This window comes from Ctenopharyngodon idella, chromosome 2, assembly GCF_019924925.1.
Source record: "Ctenopharyngodon idella isolate HZGC_01 chromosome 2, HZGC01, whole genome shotgun sequence".
NCBI classification, from domain to species: Eukaryota; Metazoa; Chordata; class Actinopteri; order Cypriniformes; family Xenocyprididae; genus Ctenopharyngodon; species Ctenopharyngodon idella.
In genome coordinates this window covers 7,888,248-7,908,857 of record NC_067221.1, presented here as the reverse complement: position 1 = coordinate 7,908,857, position 20,610 = coordinate 7,888,248, and the positions used below count along the sequence as shown (strand labels likewise).

Genomic DNA, 20,610 nt, shown 5'->3' with positions numbered 1-20,610 from the left:
CCTACAAATGCATATACAATAAGGTCAACTGCAAAAATAACCCCGTCCACGCCTTTTCAGTGCAAATTTTTCACTGCATGTCTTTCCTGACAGTAGTTTAACACCAAAAGAGGGTTTGAGCTGACGCAAGCTCTTTGTAAATCTGGCCCATAGACTAAATGCTACAAAACTCCATTTGGGATTTTATGGTGCATTTAAGGGAAACCTCATGGTAAGCAACACAAAGAGGAAGTGGTCAAACCAAGTGAAAGAGAGATTGCTGATGTTTAGCAACTGGTTTTAATTATTAACTTCCTCAGTCCCACCACATGGCAACACTCTGAAGACCAAACAGGGCCTTGTCCGCTGGCTTGTTCAGTGTTTCCTGACAAAAGCAGGGATTGTATGGGCGGTGGGTGATGGGAGACTGTCGTGGACTTCCTCTGGACACCGACACAGGCCCAGGGCAGGGCTAGATAAGCAGAGCTTTGTGTTTAGGACCGTGTTGAAGAATTTTCAAGGAAAGCCCCCTAGTTTGTCTCAGCAAAAAATAATGAGGGCGCATTTGTTTGTGAAAGGGGTCTGTCATTAAACCAGAAACATGTACAACAAAGTGTGAATGAACTGATTCATGCACAATTGGTTAAGTGTGAAATCGCAACTTCCTTTTTTGAGTCTGGTTTTTCTTTATTGCACATGTGATGAAAGTCACACTGTTGAAAGTCTGACTTTTAACACTGTTTTCTCAGTTTTTGGGTCAATGCTATCACCCTAAAGACTGATTTGTCTTACTGCAGAGCTTCGCTTCGACTTTCAAGATCTGATGCGTCAGCAGCAGGGTCATTTGATGAAAACATTAACTAATAGGATCAATACTGCAGGAAAGATGTTTCTACAGCAGCCAAGGATGTGGACACCTCTTATTACTTGTTGTTTGTTTCTGGCAAAGTTTTCTCTACTAGGTATTCAGATCAGATTTTGCTGTGTTTACCACACCTTCAATTCAACACTAAAGGTTAAAAAAAAAAATAATAATAATAGGGAAATATATGTTTCTAATTAAAAACATATTCTGTTTAAACCTTCAAATGCTAAACTGTATTTAAAAATGTACTTCAAGAGGAAATAAAATCTTAAAATACACCTTGGGTAAATGCAAAATGTATTTTTGTAAATATATTTTGGACAATATAAATATATTTAGATGGAAATAATTTTACAAAATGGCCATAAACATATGGGGAAATTAAATTATTTATGTAAATATATTTTCTGCTGTCTATATTGTTGTACGAACCCCTTTATTTATTTATTTACTCACTCGTTAACATTCAGCTCAGCTGTAGATACAGAGGGAAAACTGATTTCTCATACGCTGACACAGGCCATCTATCAATAATCACATGTAACATGACACATGGATGGCTGATCTTTGCTTAAGCTGTGTATTATTAATAACTTATTGTCAGTATGACCCGCTCTCCCTGCTCATTCACCATCTGGACTGGAAATGTATCATTGTGACAGCCATGGAAATTTGACTGGAATTAATACATAGGTATACAAAATGCTTTTTAAAAATTTATGTTTCGCCTTGTCCATGTACTATGCAAATGAACAAAAGTCTGAGACGGGTTAATAAAAAAGGAAAGAGGACAAACAAACAGCTTTGAAAAGTTTCAGACTATACTTTCTGGTAAAGTACAACATCTGTCCTTGGACTTTTTCCATTTTCACTCTCTCTTTCTTTGAACATTGTCTTTTTACAGGCTCAAATATTATGCCAGACCAATAAGACATTCCAAAGTAACAGATAGGGGGAATTCCCACAACATTCCCTGCTGATTATTATGGCAGCCTGGATCCCAGATGCACCTCACAGCAGCACTAACTGCTTGAACTAAGTTCAAGAATAAAAACATCAGTGGATTTATGTATCTCCTACATGTTTAGACAAAGAGATTTACTTCTGTTAGACACGACTTTGTACTTTCCCTCAAAGTACAAAGTTTTTGTTCGACATACATAATTTATCAGTAAAAAGAAAGATATCTTATTTTGGTGACCCAAAGCCAAGATTATCATATTGAATTTTTGGAAACAATCTCATGCATTTCTCTAATCAGAAGCATTGACGTTCAAGATAATAACACTGTTGTTCCAGCTATTTTAACAGATAAATCTTTAAATAATAAACAGTTGATTTCCGTAAAACTAACATGGAAATATAGACTAAAATGAATTCAAAGAAGCACAACTGTATATATATATATATATATATATATATATATATATACACACACACAACAGTGCTTTCTGGTTCTCGAATCTGATTGGCTGAGAGGTCTTTCCAGCCATGTGATATTGTACCAGTATAGCCACAGTAACCGTTTCAACATTTGAATCACTCCGCTGTCAGCATTCTCACAGCGAGTGTCATGGTGGAGGAGCAAACCCACCATATTTTTTTAGATAATACTGTTATTTTGTAACGGAATGTAGTTTTAAGAGTTTTTTAGGTGAGAATATAGTTGTTTAGACCTCCGATATGCGATAAAAATAGCGCCTATATGAACATTTGTTTAAAGGCGAGCTCCAGGCCGTCAGCGACCATTCAGTGCTCATGGTCTTATTAATATATTACTTCTTCCAGAGCTAATAGATTTGGCTTAAGGGCTATATTAATTTTCATAACTTTACATTGAAATTAAATCTTGTACTAACTAGAGCGCTGCTTTTGTACGTTTGACTGAACTGTTTGCTTGTGTTTATTTCCAATTTTACTTCTTATACTGTCATAATGGCTATTGTTGTTAATTTAAATATTATTGTTCAATAAATAATATTTTATATAAATAACATGCCATATTTTTTGGTATTGAGAGAGAGTCTGTTAGTGATTTCAACTAGTCTAAGAAATCCATTTCATTTAATGTCACTACTGTCTGGACCCTTCAAGAGAGAATCTGAGGTGTTTCCCAAAATCTTCTCAGCTTCTCATGCTCATGCTAAAGGCCGTTGGCTCAGCTCATAATGAGACACGTTACTGTTATTAGCTATACACAGTCAGGCAATGCTGAGTTGTTCAGAACTGAACTTTTTTTTAACAGAAATATGTGGGTGTTTATGCTTGATTCGTTGACAGGGTATTTCAGAGGTGACATTCAGAACAGTGGGTGGTTACGGTTTTCAAGGTGTGCAACACTGATGACAATGTAATCGAGGGAGACGAGATCATCACACGCTGAAACAAAAAGAGACTGAGGGAGGTGAGACTGTGGGCGGAGGACAAGTGCTTTACTCAGTCAGAGGAAAACCCAACAGGGGCCTTTTCTAACAATAATAATAAAGAGAAGATGATGTTCACAGGGCCTAAAATTAACACTCGCCAAGCGCCAAATGTGAGTAAAAATCGATCGGTGTTGGCGAGTGTATGAAACCGTGTCAGTCGTCAGATAGCCGGTAAATTCTAACAATGCAATGTTGTGAGTACATGAACAAAAGTGAATGACGCTCTGTACAGTTGATGGTCAGTGCTGCATCATCACGAAAGTTTAAATCTTTCCAATGTAAATATTCAAGTGCTAGAACACGCGAAAGGGAATTCGTCACAGCGCGCAAACAGCTCTCTTTCATGCCTTACCGGAACAGACAAATTCACACAAAAAATGTCAGTTATGTCTTCAGTTGAGAAAGAAAACGCATGATCCATGCGTATATTCGTTCTTAAAGTGACAGCATCCTAATAATCCTGCTGCTGTCTGCATTTTTAATGTTAAAGGGTTAGTTCACCCAAAAATGAAAGTTCTGTCATTAATTACTCTCCTTCATGTCGTTCCACACCTGTAAGACCTTCGTTCATCTTCAGAACACAAATTAAGATATTTTTGATGAAATCCGAGAGCTCTCTGACTCGTCCATAGACAGCAATATAATCAACACTTTTAAGGTCCAGAAAGGCACTAAAGACATTGTTAAAACCGTCGACATGACTGCAGTGGTTCAACCTTAATTTTATGAAGCGACAAGAATACTTTTGTGCGCAAAAACAAAACAAAAATAGCGACTTTATTCAACAATATCTTCTCTTCTGTGTCATTCTTATACGTTGTTTACGTTCAGCACTTCCAGGTTCTCCGTCAGAACACAGACTCATTATTGGCCGGCTCCTGCGTCAGCATCACACGCATGCGTCGTGCTGCTCACGTGATCAGCGTCGGCCAATACTGAGCCGGCATTTGGACGTAAACACAGAAGCCTTCACTGTGCTTAAGTCGTTATTTTTGTTTTGTTTTTGCACACAAAAAGTATTCTCGTCGCTTCATAACGTTAAGGTTGAACCACTACAGTCATGTTGACTGTTTTTAATAATGTCTTTAGTACCTTTCTGGACCTTGAAAGTGTTGGTTATATTGCTGTCTATGGATGAGTCATATACCTCTTGGATTTCATCAAAAATATCTTCATTTGTGTTCCGAAGATGAACAAAGGTCTTACAGGAGTGGAACGACACAGGGTGAGTGATTATTGACAGAATTTTCATTTTAGGGTGAACTAACCCTTTAAATTTCTGTACCTGAAAAGCACTGTTTATTTCATATGTATCTTTGTTGTTTGTATTTATTTGTGCTATTGGTTGTAATTTGATTATTTGTTCTTTTTTAATTACTGACTGTTTACTTATCTTTAATAATGTAGGCTATTAAAATGATATTAGTTAGGCTAGTAGTTTTAACCGTGGTATCGAAATTGGAATAGAGGATAGTGAATTTTCACTAGCATCTAAAATACTGGTGTCATAATTGCCTGTTTTTGTCTCATGGCTGGTAAAAAATACTGTAGTTTTGTCCGGTACATTTTCTTAAGTCACTAGCCATTGGCAGGTGTGGCAAAAAAAAATTGTTTTAGGCCCTGGATGTGTACTTAATAAGAATACAGTTAATAAATAAATAAAGTGTGCTTAAAATATCTTTGAAAAGAAGTATTAATACCTTATAGCAAGGCTAATAAATAAATAAATAAATAAATAAAGACCTTGTGTCTCAGAAGTGTGGAATGTAAGAGACTTCTCTTGCCATTCTTCTGTCAGACCGGGACAGCCCCGTGCCTGTCTCTCCAAAAACTCCCCTGCTCTTTCAGAGTCATAAAACAGACATCTCTCAACTATCTTCTGCTCATTTTTCTAGAGTAGAGAAAAAGGGAGTAAAAAAAAAAACACAACAACAAAAGAGAACAAGAAATCTACTGGGGAATTTATTGTACTTTCTGCTGTTCCAGACTGCTTATGAATAAAGCATTATAATGCTGGGATGTTCTGTGTCATAGGTAGCATTATAGAACTGTTTAAAAAAAAAAAATACTACTGCTGCTGTGCTGTCAAAACACAAACTAGTGATATACTGATTATTGGATGTAATTTCCATGAACACAGTGTACTAAATGCATGTTGGGTTTTCCATATGTATATTTTTCCCCTCATTAATTCTACTCCCACATTACATTTAGTGTACAAATGTTTGTATATGCTGTGTTTGCATGAAAGTGTGTAAGTGCAAAGACCTGCGTAATTCTATCAAGCTGATAAGAATCACAGATCTAACCCTGGGGGTTATTTATAACACAAATAAACATGCCCACAGAAAACTAATAGTGAAACAACAGTACAACCCCTCAGTTTCACACAGTGGAAATGTCCATCCACAGACTGCACTGTCACCACAGTTACAGAGGAGTGTTACCATATCTCAACATGACATTTGTTGGTATGTCTCCTGACCTTATAATATATATGTTCCTATAGAGTCTGATGGTAGCATTATAACTAACAATACAGCACTAAATAAAAATACATTATTGGGTGAAATATTTGGCTCTTTTTAAATTACACTAAACTTTTTCAGCAACACTTTGTATACATAAAAGTGACCCTGGGCCACAAAACTAGTCATAAGTCGCACGGGTATATTTGTAGCAATAGCCAAGAATACATTGTATGGGTCAAAATTATCGATATTTCTTTTATACCAAAAATCATTAGGATATTAAGTAAAGATCATGTTCCATGAAGATATTTTGTAGATTTCCTACTGTAAATATATCAAAAATGTATTTTTGTGAGTGGATATGCATTCCTAAGGACTTCATTTGGACAACTTTAAAGGTGATTTTCTCAATATTTTGATTTTTTTGCACCCTCAGATTCCAGATTTTCAAATAGTTGTCCTATCCTAACAAACAATATATCAATGGAAAGCTTATTTATTCAGCTCAAAAAATGTACCCTTATGACTGGTTTTGTGGTCCAGGGTCACACATTACATACTAAATTGAATTATATTATATATATATATATATATATATATATATATACTCTTGACTACTCCATTTAGGAAGAATTCTTTCACCAAGCATGTCACAATGCGTTCTAGGATTGCTTAATTCACAAAAGATACATGTGATACTGGTTTTGAATTTGACCAAAATTAGGTAACTTTTAAGGAAGCATAATTTTGCTGCCTAATGTTCTTTGCTGTCTAGTTTAGGAACAGATAATGTTAGTGTGTGTGTGTGAGACTGTCTGTGCCTACACAGTAACACTAGTGGTGTTAGTTCATTTGAGTAGGAGGCAGGTGGTACGTCTGGAGTGCAGGTCCATGTGGGTGACCTTTTCGAGTAGATTAACATAGCGTGAGGATGCTCTGAGGTTGAGAACGGAGTCTTACCACTAAGGGTCGACTGAACAAAAACAAAGATGCTCTTACTGTGTTTTTAGGTTATTTTCAAAGCTCTCAGGCGATGTGCGGCGAGAGATATTGCTTCAGGGGATTACCTTAGTAATATAAGAGCTATTAAAGCTGGCCAAAAGATAAAATTAGTTTTTATGGGAGTGACAAGTGAAACTCCCTTATGTCTATCTGTTGTAAAAACATAAAAATTGGCGGCTCGCCTTGTGAGGGAATGTTTTATGGGAGGAAAGATACAGCAGGAATTCAACTTATCTGTGATATATTTTGACACGTCTGGACTCTTTCTGTGTTTAGCATCACAACTGTTTATGAGCCATTCCTTTGTTGCTCAGGTCTGTAAAAGACACACTGCACCTTTATAAATCAAAATCAATGTCCTTCTCAAATCTACACGGAACAGTGTGCTCTTTCACCTGGTACATGAGAGGCTGTGATATGTGAGCAGAGCTGTGATTTTACTCATCTAGCATTTGCATGAGCACTCTGCTGATGAGAAGCAATCAAATGAGTCCAAACTCCCTCAAGAGAATATCTCTGAGCCAGCCAACCACAGCCCAAAATACTGCTGTCTGAAACAAGCTTTCTGTTGAGAGGACACTGTTCCTCCTTAGGATTGCACCCTGATAAAATGAGGATCTTATCGGTTAAAAATACAGAGTCAAGACACCACATGAGACACATGACGTGTGAATGATTAGATTGAGTCATGTCTTTGCAGGACATCATCATCAACAACAAGATAATTCATGGCTTCGATATGTGCACACCTGATCTGTGTCTGAAGTTATCATGAGCTTCAAAATGACAGGGTGGTAATGGATACTTTATGGATTGCCAATTATTTGGATCACCTAGATGAGTGTTTGTCAAGACTGATTCTGCAAACAGGGATGTTCCTGAAGCCTATAGAAATGTGGACAAATATAAAAAAAAATCCAAGATCAAAAGTAACACAATATTTTTGATGGGCATATTTAAAATGACAACACAACTGTGAGACTGTAAAGCCAATATGATGCTGCTGTCCTTATTATTCATTAAGCTAAATCATATATTTTTAGATATATAAAGTTAGATATATTGTACCTCTCTTACTATTTCTGTCATATCGTTTAACGGCAACATTAGTAAGATTGGCAAGCTACGCTATTCCACAGCTCTAATACATTGGTTCATTTTTCACTCCAAAGCCCCCCATTGTCAAAGACAATACTTGAAGGCCCCCAAGATATAAGACTGAACTACCCAAATATGGAAAAAAATAGGAGTGGCAATAAATTAAAATTCAATAAAATAATTATAAATAATTTAAATAATTAAATTCCATAATTCCAGAGGTTCTACCATTTTACACCAATTAATTACAATGTAATTATAGAGTTTTTTTTTATTATTATTGTTTTCTGTACTCACAAATAGACATTTCTACTTAATAAAATATTTTAGAGCTTGACAAAGCTAGATAAAAATATATTCATAATAAAATTGCCCATAACTTTATAAATTTTCATTAATTTCCATAACTTTTCAGGGTCTAGAAATCACACTTTTAAAATATCCTCATACATCCAGGTTTTCCAAGACTGTGGGGATCTTGGGGATCTTTTTCCTACAAAAACCCATCGCTTTGCTTCAGAAGGCGTTTATTAACCCCCTGGAGCTGTATGGATTACTTTTATGATGGATGGATGCACTTTTTTGGGCTTCAAAATCATCGGCACCATTCTCTACCATTATAAAGCTTGAAAGAGCCAGGATATTTTTAATATAACTCTGATTGTGTTTGTCTGAGAGAAGATAGTCACATACACCTAGGATGGTTTGAGGATGAGTAAATCATGTGATCATTTTAATTTTTGGGTGAACTATCCCTTTAAGTACGGTCAAAAAAATGACATACAGCACCTTTAAAGGGACAGTTCACCCAAAAATGGAAATTCTGTCATCATTTACTCCCCCTCAAGTTGTTCCAAACCTGTATAAATTTCTTTGTTCTGCTGAACACAAAGGAAGATATTTAGAAGAATGTTTGTAACCAAGCAGATCTCACCCCCCATTAACTACCATAGTATTTTTTCCCCTACTATGGTAGTCAATGGGGGGCGAGACCTGCCTGATTACAAACAATCTGAGTAAATGACGACAGAATTTTCATTTTTGGGTGAATTATCCCTTTAAGTTATGGACATGTTATTTCTGAATGTTCTCTGAACATTTAAAATGTCAAGTTTTTTAAACGTTTTGAACATGTTTTTTCTTGGTTATGCGAACTTTAAGGAAACATTCCATTTTATCATTCTGCAAACATTTTGAGAATGTTACTTTTGAATGTTTTCTGAACATTCTGAAACATTCTGAGAATGTTACATGAACATCCAACTAAAACGTTTCAAAAAATTGTTGTATAAACAATATAAATAAAGTTTTTGTGCTAATGTTTTGAGATAACTTTGATAACTTTGAACAAATGCTCTATGAACGTTACTGGAGCCAAAGTTCTGAGAATGTTCCCTGTTCGCTGGGATGGCAGAAGTATTATGATCGGGATCGGATTCATACTACACACTTGCATAAGTCAAGAAGTTCTTCATCAAATTCAGTACATGATATGAAATCAGTAGTATCTGGATGCATCCCCTGCCAAGATCGATCATCTTGCTAATCAGACATGCACAGGTGCAGAAATCAGCCCTTGAAAAATGGAGCATTTGCCCCCCCACCATGTACTTCGCATTTACTTCCCGAAGCACCACAGGCCTGCTCTCTGTATTAATCTTGCAACATTATAGCAGTGATTAATCAGGGTACAGTCTGCTGAGACTGGCAGAGGGGCTTCCCGGCGAGAGACAGAAAGAGAAAGAGCATCGGAGAGAGAAAGAAAGAGACAGAAAGAGAGTGAGTAGTTCTCATTTGCTCATTGTATTTCCAGTCACACATTATCTCCTCAGGCAGCCGCCCCCACCCCCTTCTTTTCTCTTTTTCTCTGTCTTTTCTCTCCCTCTCTCTCTCCCCCTCACATCTGTTTCCTGGGGTGATGTTCATGTTGCTACTTACTTTCCAGAGCACATTTGATTCCATCCAGGGGAAAACCTGGTGTGCTGGAATGTCCAGGCACCAGGTGCAGCAGCATTCTCTGCTTTTCACATCAAGGCTTCATGATCTCTATGCCAAAAAAAGAAGAAGAAGAAGGAATAATTAGTGTACACACTAATCAGTGCTTGCTACTGAAGAAACGGCTCTATGTAACCATTAAACACCGCTTTATCATAGGCAAATGATTGTTTAGGGATTGTTTACTGCTGTGAGCTGACTGTGAACATTGAATAAAAAATAAAAGAGGGAGTCGATTTACGTAATTAAGCATCAACACATCTACGCAGTTAGATGGGACCCCTGTATGGAACTGTTCCTGTTGCCATGGGAAACCTCCAAACCTATCATCACATCAAGGATATGATGAGTCATCCACAGGCAGATCCATATTTATACTCCGTCACCCTGGTCGGTTATGTCCCCCACCCCCATCCCTCTCGCTTTCCATATATGTTTATTAGCCGGATGTAAGATCTTAGCAGTAAAGCAAAAACAAAACTGTGAGTCAACTTCCTTTGGTGTGTGCTTCATGAATAGATTCAGTTATAAATATTACAGATTATATTACATTAAAGTTTATAATCATATTCATGGGTCATGGTTCAATATAATATATATTTATGCTACCATTCAAAAGTTTGTCTGTAAGATTTTTAAAAGTTTCTGAGCATTATGCTCACCAGTGCTGCATTTATTTGACCAAAATACAGAAAAAACTGTAATATTATGAAATATGATTACAATTTAAAGTTTGTTTCAGGATTTTTTAATGAATAGAAAGTTCAAAAGAACAACAAATAACATTTTTTATAAGTCTTTACTGTCACTTTTGATCAATTTAATGCATCTTTGTTAAATAAACACATTTATTTCTTTCAAAAAATATGTAAAACGATTTATATAAACGCATTAAACAATTTATATTACGCATAAATGTTTAAAAAGTTTAATTGGCATGTCAAAAAAAAATAAAAGATTAATATTGCCTATATATACAGATAATTTAAAACAAAATAATATTATACAAAATAATGAAAAAAAAATGTTAACCTTAAAATGTGTTTTATATTATTTTATTGAAGTCAAATATATGAACATCACTGAATCAACCTAAATATATTAGGTTATACCAACAAAACTTAAGGTAACTGCTATAAAATATAAAAAATAAATAAAAAATAAAATAAAATAAAATAAAATTATATATATAATGCTGTGGTATATAATAAAATATTTTTTACATGTAATTGTACATCCATTCACATGCTGTGGTAAACACAATACCATCATTAGACACAAAATAGAAGAACAGACTCGAAAACCAAGAGACTCTTAGATAATGTAGCTGAAACAAAATACAGTGCAATTATGTTCTAAATCACTGGTCTCTTTGAGCAGAGGGTAATGCTGTTTTGGTGGCAGACACACAGGGTGATTTCCCATGCTGTGTGTGAGAGGAATGTAAACAGTGGGGTGAGAGGGCTGACACCATGGGTGTCTGAGAGTGTTTTCCTAAGCCCAGTCTCTCCTAGCTTTACAGCACGTAGGTGTGAGATGCTGCACAGTTAATAGCACCCTTCGAGTGAAATAACGCACCATGCAAGCTTCTCACACAGGCAGCTGACACCTTTCTAAACACTGCACAGGCTCGTAAAGGCCTGTTTCTCTGTGTGTGTCAGCAGGAGGGAAGACTTTTATCATCTTGACTGGCTTTAATATAGATTCCACATGGAATGTCAAAACGGCTCCGGCCCTGTTCCTCAACTACACATCAAAGTAAAGAAGACGGATGGTTCATGAGCTCAAGATGTCTAGAAGCGGATATTCTAAACTTTGACCCTTGAGTATAAATGCTGAGGGTTGTGCAGAACTCATGGTAGTCCTTGCATTCATTCATTAGCAGATCGTTATAGGTTGCAGAATGGTGCAATGGCACTGACTCTCATCGTTAATAACTGAAGTGATTCAGAGAGTAACAAATATAAGAGGTGTTTTAAGGGAATGGTGCCAACATGTGATGCATGGGTGTTGAGGAGAAAAACAACAACAGCCTTGAATATCAATGGCCAGGCAGCTTGTATAAAGATCCATTTATACTGTGAATGAAAAACAGTGATAGTGAAACAAGATATTGTAAATATATATATATTTAATTTTGAAAACAACATATTACAATATCTTGTTTCACTATCACTGTTTTTCAGTCACAGTATAAATGGGTCTTTATAAATGGGACAAATAATATATAATATATATATTATTTGTCATTACTAAAGAAGAAGAAGAAATTAGTACTTTTATTTAGCAAGGACACATTAAATTGACCAAAAGTTAAATTAATGACATTTCTAATGTTACAAAAGAGTTCTATTTCCAATAAATGTTGTTCTTCTTGAACAACATTTCATCAAAGAATCCTGGAAAAAAAAATCCATTATGGTTTCCACAAAAAATATTAAGCAGCACAACTGTTTTCAACATTTATATTAATAAGAAATGTTACCTGAGCACCAAATCAGAAAATTCAGCTTTGTCATCACAGGAATAAATAAAGTTAAAAAAATACTAAAATAGAAAAAAAAAAAAAATCGTAATAATATTTCACCATATTATTTTTTTTCTTGTATTTATATGATCAAAAAAAAAAAAAAAAAAAAATGCAGCCTTGGTGAGCTTAAGACTTCTTTCAAATAAATAAATAAATAAACCTTACAGATCCCAAACTTTTGAACACTATATAGTGTACATTTTTCAAACATTTTTTTTTTACCCAATAATAGAATATTAGATAGATATCCTGGCTTCTCTTGAGACTCCCCTGCTAGTTCACTGTTAATAATATATGCTAAAGCCCGCCGGCACGTTGACATGATTGGTTACCAGGTAGTTTGTGACGTCACAGACACCAGCGATTTCAAACCGCGGGTTTGAGACTCTTTCTTTCACTGCAGTTTTAAAGAGAAAATACTCAGCAATGGTGTTGACTGATGAATTTGCACACGGTTTGTCTTAAAGCATATTAAAAACACCACATAGAATATAAACAACATTAAAAACTCGATTTTCACCACAGGGGGTCTTTAAGTAAAGCACTGATTCACCACTTACCATTACGCCTAAAGCTTTCAAACATAATGTCTCGAAATCAGGGAGTTGAACTCAGTTGCCCTGACAACAGCAGCAGCCAGGTTCCCTGGTCTCTGGCCAATACGTCACACACACGGAGTAATCACAGAATGAGCTCACTGAGTCTGAGCCGGAAATGAATGCGTGTCTATGAGTTTACCAGAATCATCAAACACATCGACACTTGTGACACATGACATGGCCCATCATGACCCCCTTGACGACAACACACTGCTGTTTCATTCTCTTGGATATGATTTTATGTCTGTTAATCATTCTTATTATTGGTTCTGTGCAATGCCCTAATTTGCTATTGGATGAACTAATTACAAAGACTATTCCCAAATCACAAACAAAGTTTTATTAATACAGTATCTCAATAGTTTTTCCAAAACAGCAAGGATATTAAATGTCAAGCAGGCTTCTGTCTAAAGTGATAGTTCAGCCTAAAATGATCACGTCATTCCAAACCTGCATGACTTTCTTACTTCTGTGGAACATAAAAGAAGATATTAGTAACCAGATTTGGTTACTATTCACTTCCATTGTATTGACAAAAAAAAAAGGAAAAAAAAAATCTAAAAAATCTTCTTTTATGTTCCACAGAATGATGACAATTTTCATTTTTGGTTAAACTATCTTATATGAGGGGGCTTTCACACTTGGTTCGATTGCCTGGTCTGAACCCAAGTTCGATTATCCCCCCTCCCCCTGCTGGACTGTGTTCAGATTACATTATTTGGGTCTGAACCGTGGTGTGTTTGCGTCATCAAAACAGCAGCTGTTTATCCAGTTGCTTGGTAACGACGGCGCAGGAGAGGCGGCAAAATGCTTAGCGTTGCTCACCTCACTTTTATATTTTTTGTTTTGAACCATTGGTTTTGTTTCCAAAGCTTAAGTATGTAACAGCACTTGCGTCTATCTGTTGCAAACGTGTTGCAAATGCTCTAAAAGAACGCTGAAGGCGAGCAGAAATAAGATACAGCTCTCTGCTTGCAGTGCGTCAGTCATGGTCACTAGGAAAGTGAGTGAAACACACACAAACACACATTTTTATCAAATCATACTTCATTAAAGGGATAGTTCACCCAAAAATGAAAATTATCCCATTTATTCACCTTCAAGCCATCCTAGGTGTATATGATCTCTTTCAAAGGAACACAATCGGAGTTATAATAAAAAATATCCTGGCTCTTCCAAGCTTTATAATAGTAGTGAATGGGGGGTGCGTTTCTGTAGGCCAAAATAATGCATCTGTCCATCATAAAAAATAATCCATATGGCTCAAGGAGGTTAATAAAGGCCTTCTGAAGCGAAGCGATGAGTTTTTGTAAGAAAAATATCCATATTTAAAACTTTATAAACTAAAATAACTAGATTCCGGCGGACGACCGTACGCATACTGCGCAAGTCGACTTGCGCCAAATGAGTAACTCCCTGACGCGATGTATGATGGAGGATGTTGGAGTAGTGTAAGCTTAGACGCTCTCGCAGTTCAAACAAATACGGCTGGGCAACAAACTCAAGCTCCTCTACTCTTATATCGAAATCCTCCAACATTTCTCTTTAAAATTTCTCGTTTTAGACTTCTAATCCTCTGCGCTTCCGCATTCGTCATTGCATCATGTGGCGGGTCAGAGGTTACTCTTCCGCCGCAAATTGATGCAAGGCTATTTATTATAGTTATTTTTCTTACAAAAACCTATCACTTCTCTTCAGAAGGCCTTTATTAACCCCCTGGAGCTGTATGGATTAATTTTATGACGAATGGATGCTTTTTTGGGGGCTTCAAAATCTCGCCCCCCATTCACTGCCATTATAAAGCTTGGAAGAGACAGGATATTTTTATTGTGTTTGTCTGATAGAAGATAATCATATACATTTAGGATGGCTTGAGGGTGAGTAAATCATGGGATAATTAACCTACATTTGAGACTATGAGCAATGAAAACCAACAAATGAGCAATTAAATGTTCCTCTGGGTAACTATACTTACTGCAAATAACCAACATGCTAAAACTATTAAATCTATCATGAACATCACTTCAGATACAACAAAGCTTTAACTTTTAGTACCAGATCTAAAAGTCAGCTTCCCAGAAAACATACTCACCAAAGTGAGTTTTTAATCAGAGGAAAGCATCTGAACAGGTCAGAACAGCTGATCTAGAAGAAAGTTCACATGGGCCACATAAGCACTGAGGCAGGAAGGCATGTAGCCGAGCTCTATTAAATTAAGTGAGTAAAGCAAAGCAGCCCAAATGATGAATCATGCCTGCCACCAGCAATGTGCACCTCTCCAGAGCAGAACTAAGTGAGAGAAAGCCGTATAATTATGTAAGTGAGCTGAAATAATCCAGGGAATATAAAAAACAAAGCCTGAATAAATCATAAGCTATTTGATTGCTTTGTCTACTGTAAGTGGATTCCTTATTTCTGCAACAAAGAGATCTACATACTGGCACAAAAAAGCACACATATACACACATTTATAATTCAGGAGATCAGCTTAACAATGAGTCTGTGCCTGCCTGTCCTGGTGATGTGGGAAAATCAATAGGAATTTTCCATAAAACAAGATGACAGCAATAAAAGATTTACAGCAGAAGGATGGGACCATTGCCTGCCGTCACAGCTTGTTTTATATGGTGGCCAATTAAAATTGTGAACATAAAATACCCTTGAGATTTTGCTGAGGTTTTGATTTCGTTTCACACCTTTTGCTGACAGGAACTCATATTCACACTGAGGAGTACACAGAGCATAAATCTGCATGAAAGTTAATTCATGTAGATCAAACTGTGTTATTGTTGTCATCTAAAGTGAAACCTAAATGAAAACATTTTCATTTGAACTGAAACAAAAATAAAAATGGCCACAAATTATTTTTGTTTTAGCTTATGGTACATTGCATAAAACTTTTATAACCCGCCTGCTAACAATGATAAAGTGAAAACTAACAAAAACTAAATACAATTTAAAAAGATAATAAAATAATAAACAAAAATAGAAATTCGCAAAGACCCGCCCCCCTTAATAACTCGCTTTGTCCGACAAGCCATGGCGCTGTCACGCCACACAGAGTGAAAAATACATCGCGGAGCAAAGAGGACACTGACAACACTTCGACAGACAAGACAGAGCAGGTTACTTATGATATTAAACAAAGTCCCAGCTTTCAAATTGTGTAATTTTTTAAGAAATTCGAACAATAAAAGCCGTTTTGTGGCTCTTTAATGTGTCGTGACAGATTGCTGTAGCCCTCAGCTCAAGCGGCTCGTGAACCGATCATCTCTTCCTACTAGTTAATTTATAGCATCAAATAAACATGAATGAACATGAGAAGGAATGTTGTTTAAAACGCGGAAAGATGAAATACACACCATTTTCAAGTTCAAGTCCACCGAGGTTAATCTTCTAACTCCTGACTACTTTGTCGGACAAAATGGCGGATTTGGCGTTATGATTGGTTAGATCGCTTGTCAATCAAACTCACGGCGAAGGGTCAATTCCAGCACCTGCGTTCAAAGTCATCAAGGTTTATTTAAAAAAATAAATAAATATTTGGCACACTTGCCAAATCTGCTTCCTAAAGAATGCTTACACACATCTATCATTATACATAACTATCATTTTTGTTTCTGGTTTTGTCTGACAATGTGTCCAAGTATACACTTAAGTCGTAACCAGTTATATCTCAGATATGTCTACCATCAAAAGCATTCATTAACAGATACTACGCTAATGGAATGTTTCAGGAATACCTAGACATTTGTTTCTCTTTCACGAGCATGAAATATTTTCTCAGGGAGAAGCAAATACCTGCATATTGTTTGTTTTTAAACTGTGATCAGCCCTTGAGCACTATAAAGTTATTCAGCACTTCAAATGACAACATCACTGACTGTGTTACGCAACTGCCTACATGTGATACATGTGAGCGTTCAGAGTCCTTTGCAAGTTAGACTCACATTAATATGGGAATAACACTTTTCTGTTTTAGAAAATCGAATTTTTAAATGCAGGAAATCCTTTCCATTTTATCACATTCTACAGAGAATATATTGATAATATGAATCACACTTAAAGGGACAGTTCACCTAAAAATGAAAATGTTGTCATCATTTACTCACCCTTGTGTTGTTCCAAACCTGTATGAGTTTCTTTCTTCTGCTGAACACAAAATAAGCCATTTTAAAAAATGTATATAACCAGACAGTTGACGGCACCCATAGTAGGAAAAAAAAATACTATGGAAGTCAATGGGTGCCGTCAACTGACTGGTTACCAACATCCTTTAAAATATCTTCTTTTGTGATCAGCAGAAGAAAGAAACTCATACAGGTTTGGAACAACTTGACGGTGATTAAATGATGACAAAATTTTCATTTTTGGGTGAACTATCCCTTTAAGATCTGCCTAATAAACTGGATCTACAAAGCAGGGAAAACGCTCATCTCCTTAAGCCAGTGCTGAATCAATATGCACCTGACAGAAGATCAATGCTTGGCGTCATTTCTCTGTTTGCTGTGTGGTAATCTGCACTGTAAGGAATTAGGTTACACATCACATCCTTGAATGGACTTCCTGTTGCCTGCCCGCTCGTTTGCCTCCGTTCGCTCCCCTTCAAATTGCATCCATTCAGTTTCAATGGATTCCTCTAAGCAGTATTTTTCTATCCATTCATTCGGTCATGGAGTTGCATATAATGCATGTGAAAACAGCAGGGTTTGAACAACAGTTCAAAGCCGAAGTGCTTACACAGAATTATTCAGAGTCCTTGAGCGTTTCCGTGCAAGGGTAATTGACTGCTTTGAAATGCTGTCGGAGCGTACAGCTGTAGCACTGAAGTCTGAGACCGATTGCAATTTCTATGCTAGCGCTGTTAATGAGGCCAATGTAATGCAGTGCATCTGCAACAGCACACAGGCCACAACAAGTTTAATGGTTGACAGCAGTGGACTGCTATTTGTTTAAGGATTAAGAATTTGTTTAAGAATTTAGCAATGTTTCAATATGACCTTGTGATGTAATCCTCTAGAGAGGAATGCCACCTCAAAAGAGATTACAAAAGAATTTGCCACGCACTGACACACAGCTTTGAACCAAACGTGGATTCATAAATGATCGTTCAGTCTTCATTTATCTCATGTTGTTCCAAACTACATGAGTTAACTATTATAGTTAACTAAAACTAAAACTATGAACTGTTTTGTTACTTGAAATAAATAAAACAGAAATAAAACAATATATAATTTAAACTAATTGAATTTCAGCTAAGTGACAAGGCAACATTATTCATTTTTATTTGATTTAAAGGGATAGTTCACCCAAAAATGAAAATTATCCCATAACTTACTCACCCTCAAGACATCCTAGGTGTATATGACTTTCTTCTTTCAGCCAAACACAATCAGAGTTATATTACAAATATCCTGGCTCTTCCAAGCTTTATAATGGGAGTGAATAGTAACTGAGATTTTGAAGCCCAAAAAAAGCACATCCATCCATCATAAAAGTAATTCATACGGCTCCAGGGGGTTAATAAAGGCCTTCTGAAGTGAAGCAATGCGTTTTTGTAAGAAAAATAACTTTATAAACTATAATCACTGGCTTCGATTGTATTTGGCTGAAAGAAGAAAGTCATATGGATGGCTTGAAGGTGAGTAAATTATGGGATAATTTTCATTTTTAGGTTAACTTGATGTACTAAAATAACATAATAAAAAATCAATAAAACACTAAAGAGACATAGTTTTTAAAAACAGTAACTAATAAACAATTACAATGAATAGGAAGTGAAGTTTTTAAGCTTCAATAAGAATGAAAAAAATACAATGAAAGAATCATAAACGTAATCTATGGCTTATGTGTTTTCATATCTTCCGAAGACATTTGATAGCTTTGAACTGAAATTTACTGATATTATTGATATGTTGATAACTGTTAATCACTCAGTCAGAACTAATGGTGTGTTTCCAATTGTCCTCGGATGTGGAAAAGTCCTTGTTCCCAGTAGGAACGTTTAACTGGAACGCCTCCTCAAGTCAGAGTTGCGACTGGGAAACTCAGGGAAGTGCAATAATCCTGACTTCAGAATCCAATATGGCTGCTCAGCGCATCAACCGTAGTGAAAAGGTGTAATATATTGTTTATTAGCACTATTTTTCTGTGTCTCAGTGAACTCAGTGGCTCTATTTGTGGCATGACTTTGACATTATCTGTGATTAAATATCACTTTTTTATGTATTTGTATTCCAAAAGATCAAGCACAACAAAGGTTTGCCTGGAGGCGTCCATCTTAGTTTTCTGAGCTGCGTACTGGAACGCAGTCACCTCTCATGTGACATCATTTCCAGCTACAACATCCCTCTTCCGAGGTAAATGGAACACAGCATAAATCAGTCTGATTCATGAGTTACTCAAGATTTGAACTTCTCTGGTCGAGCTGTACCTGATTCAAAAGACTGGTTTGTCTACTTATCAAGCATTACTATTTAAAAATCAAAATTCAGTCTGTCTCACATAAAACTATTGCATTTGTTGTCTGTTTTTCCCATTTTGGAGCTTCACAGTCCTTTTATTATATTGAAAAGGCTGTAGTATACTTCAAAAATTCACCCGCTGTGTCCCACAGAAGAAAGTCAGTTGGTAATGACGAGAGTGAGTAAATGATGACAGAATTTTCCTTTGTAGGTGAACCAGCCCTTTAACATCAAATATGCATTGAGGACACAGTGTGATTGTTGCAGGTCCTTGTTGGATTCCTCTCCTCACTAACTGTGCTAAAATAACCCTTCAAACATCTAGGAGCAGGTGCAGAAATCAATCACAGAGATCAACATGAAGCACCCTCATCAGAGTAATTAGCATTGCTTCACAAGAAGAGAATCTGAGGAGAGACGTGCGCATGGAAAATTCGAGAAAGAGAGAGAGAGAGAGAGAGAGAGAGAGCATACATATAATTGCAGGGCTCAGACTCTGACTGGCAGAGATGGTCTGATGCTCCTAAAGGAGCTCCATGAATATGCTGCAGCCCACACACAGATGGAGAGGGGCAAACACACTCAGACAGTGCTGTGACACAGCAAAATGATGTCATCTCATTGTAGACGTGCGCTCCATTCATAATCGCATCAGACAAATGCCCGCTCGCGTTATGTATGCATTTACAGGAGCAGTCAATGTAAAAGTAACTGTAAGTGCTTTGGGTTGTAGTATCTTTTGAATTACAATACAGAGTTATAGTTCTGATTATAGAGTAATTTTCTCTGTTTCCTGTAAAACAATAAGCCTGCTTGCTTTTGCCCTAGTGCACATATGATCTGAAATGGACAACAAAATCAATATACAATACAAAAAGAGAGGGCATTTGGCTAAAGGTGAAATGAGTTTTAGTACAAACACATTGTGGAAAGTTTCAAAATTTGATGATGATACAAGTCACACAGCCTTTAGATCACTTATGAGTACAAATGCAAACTGTACGGATTTCCACAGGCTACAATCCAGCTCTAAGTACATTTTCTTGTTCTTTCAAACTGTCAAAACATATTACCTTACCGATAGGCCACTTCAGACAGAAAACAGGGGTGGAAATTTAGCATAACCCAGCTAACAGGGAACATTCTCAGAACTTTCTGACAAGGTTCTCTCAAAGTTATGT

The 20,610-nt window shown here is 36.4% G+C and overlaps 1 protein-coding gene across 2 annotated transcripts in view; it reads right to left on the bottom strand.

Moving 5' to 3' along the window:
• The window catches only part of LOC127505262 (dynein light chain Tctex-type 4), a 57,799-nt gene that overhangs the window by 14,415 nt on the left and 22,774 nt on the right, over nt 1-20,610 (bottom strand). For both annotated transcript variants that reach the window (XM_051880705.1, XM_051880712.1), the window contains exon 2: nt 9,780-9,887. In XM_051880705.1, the coding sequence (XP_051736665.1) occupies nt 9,780-9,855 (76 nt within the window). In that variant the 5' untranslated portion in view covers nt 9,856-9,887. The remainder of the gene's footprint in view (nt 1-9,779; nt 9,888-20,610) is intronic.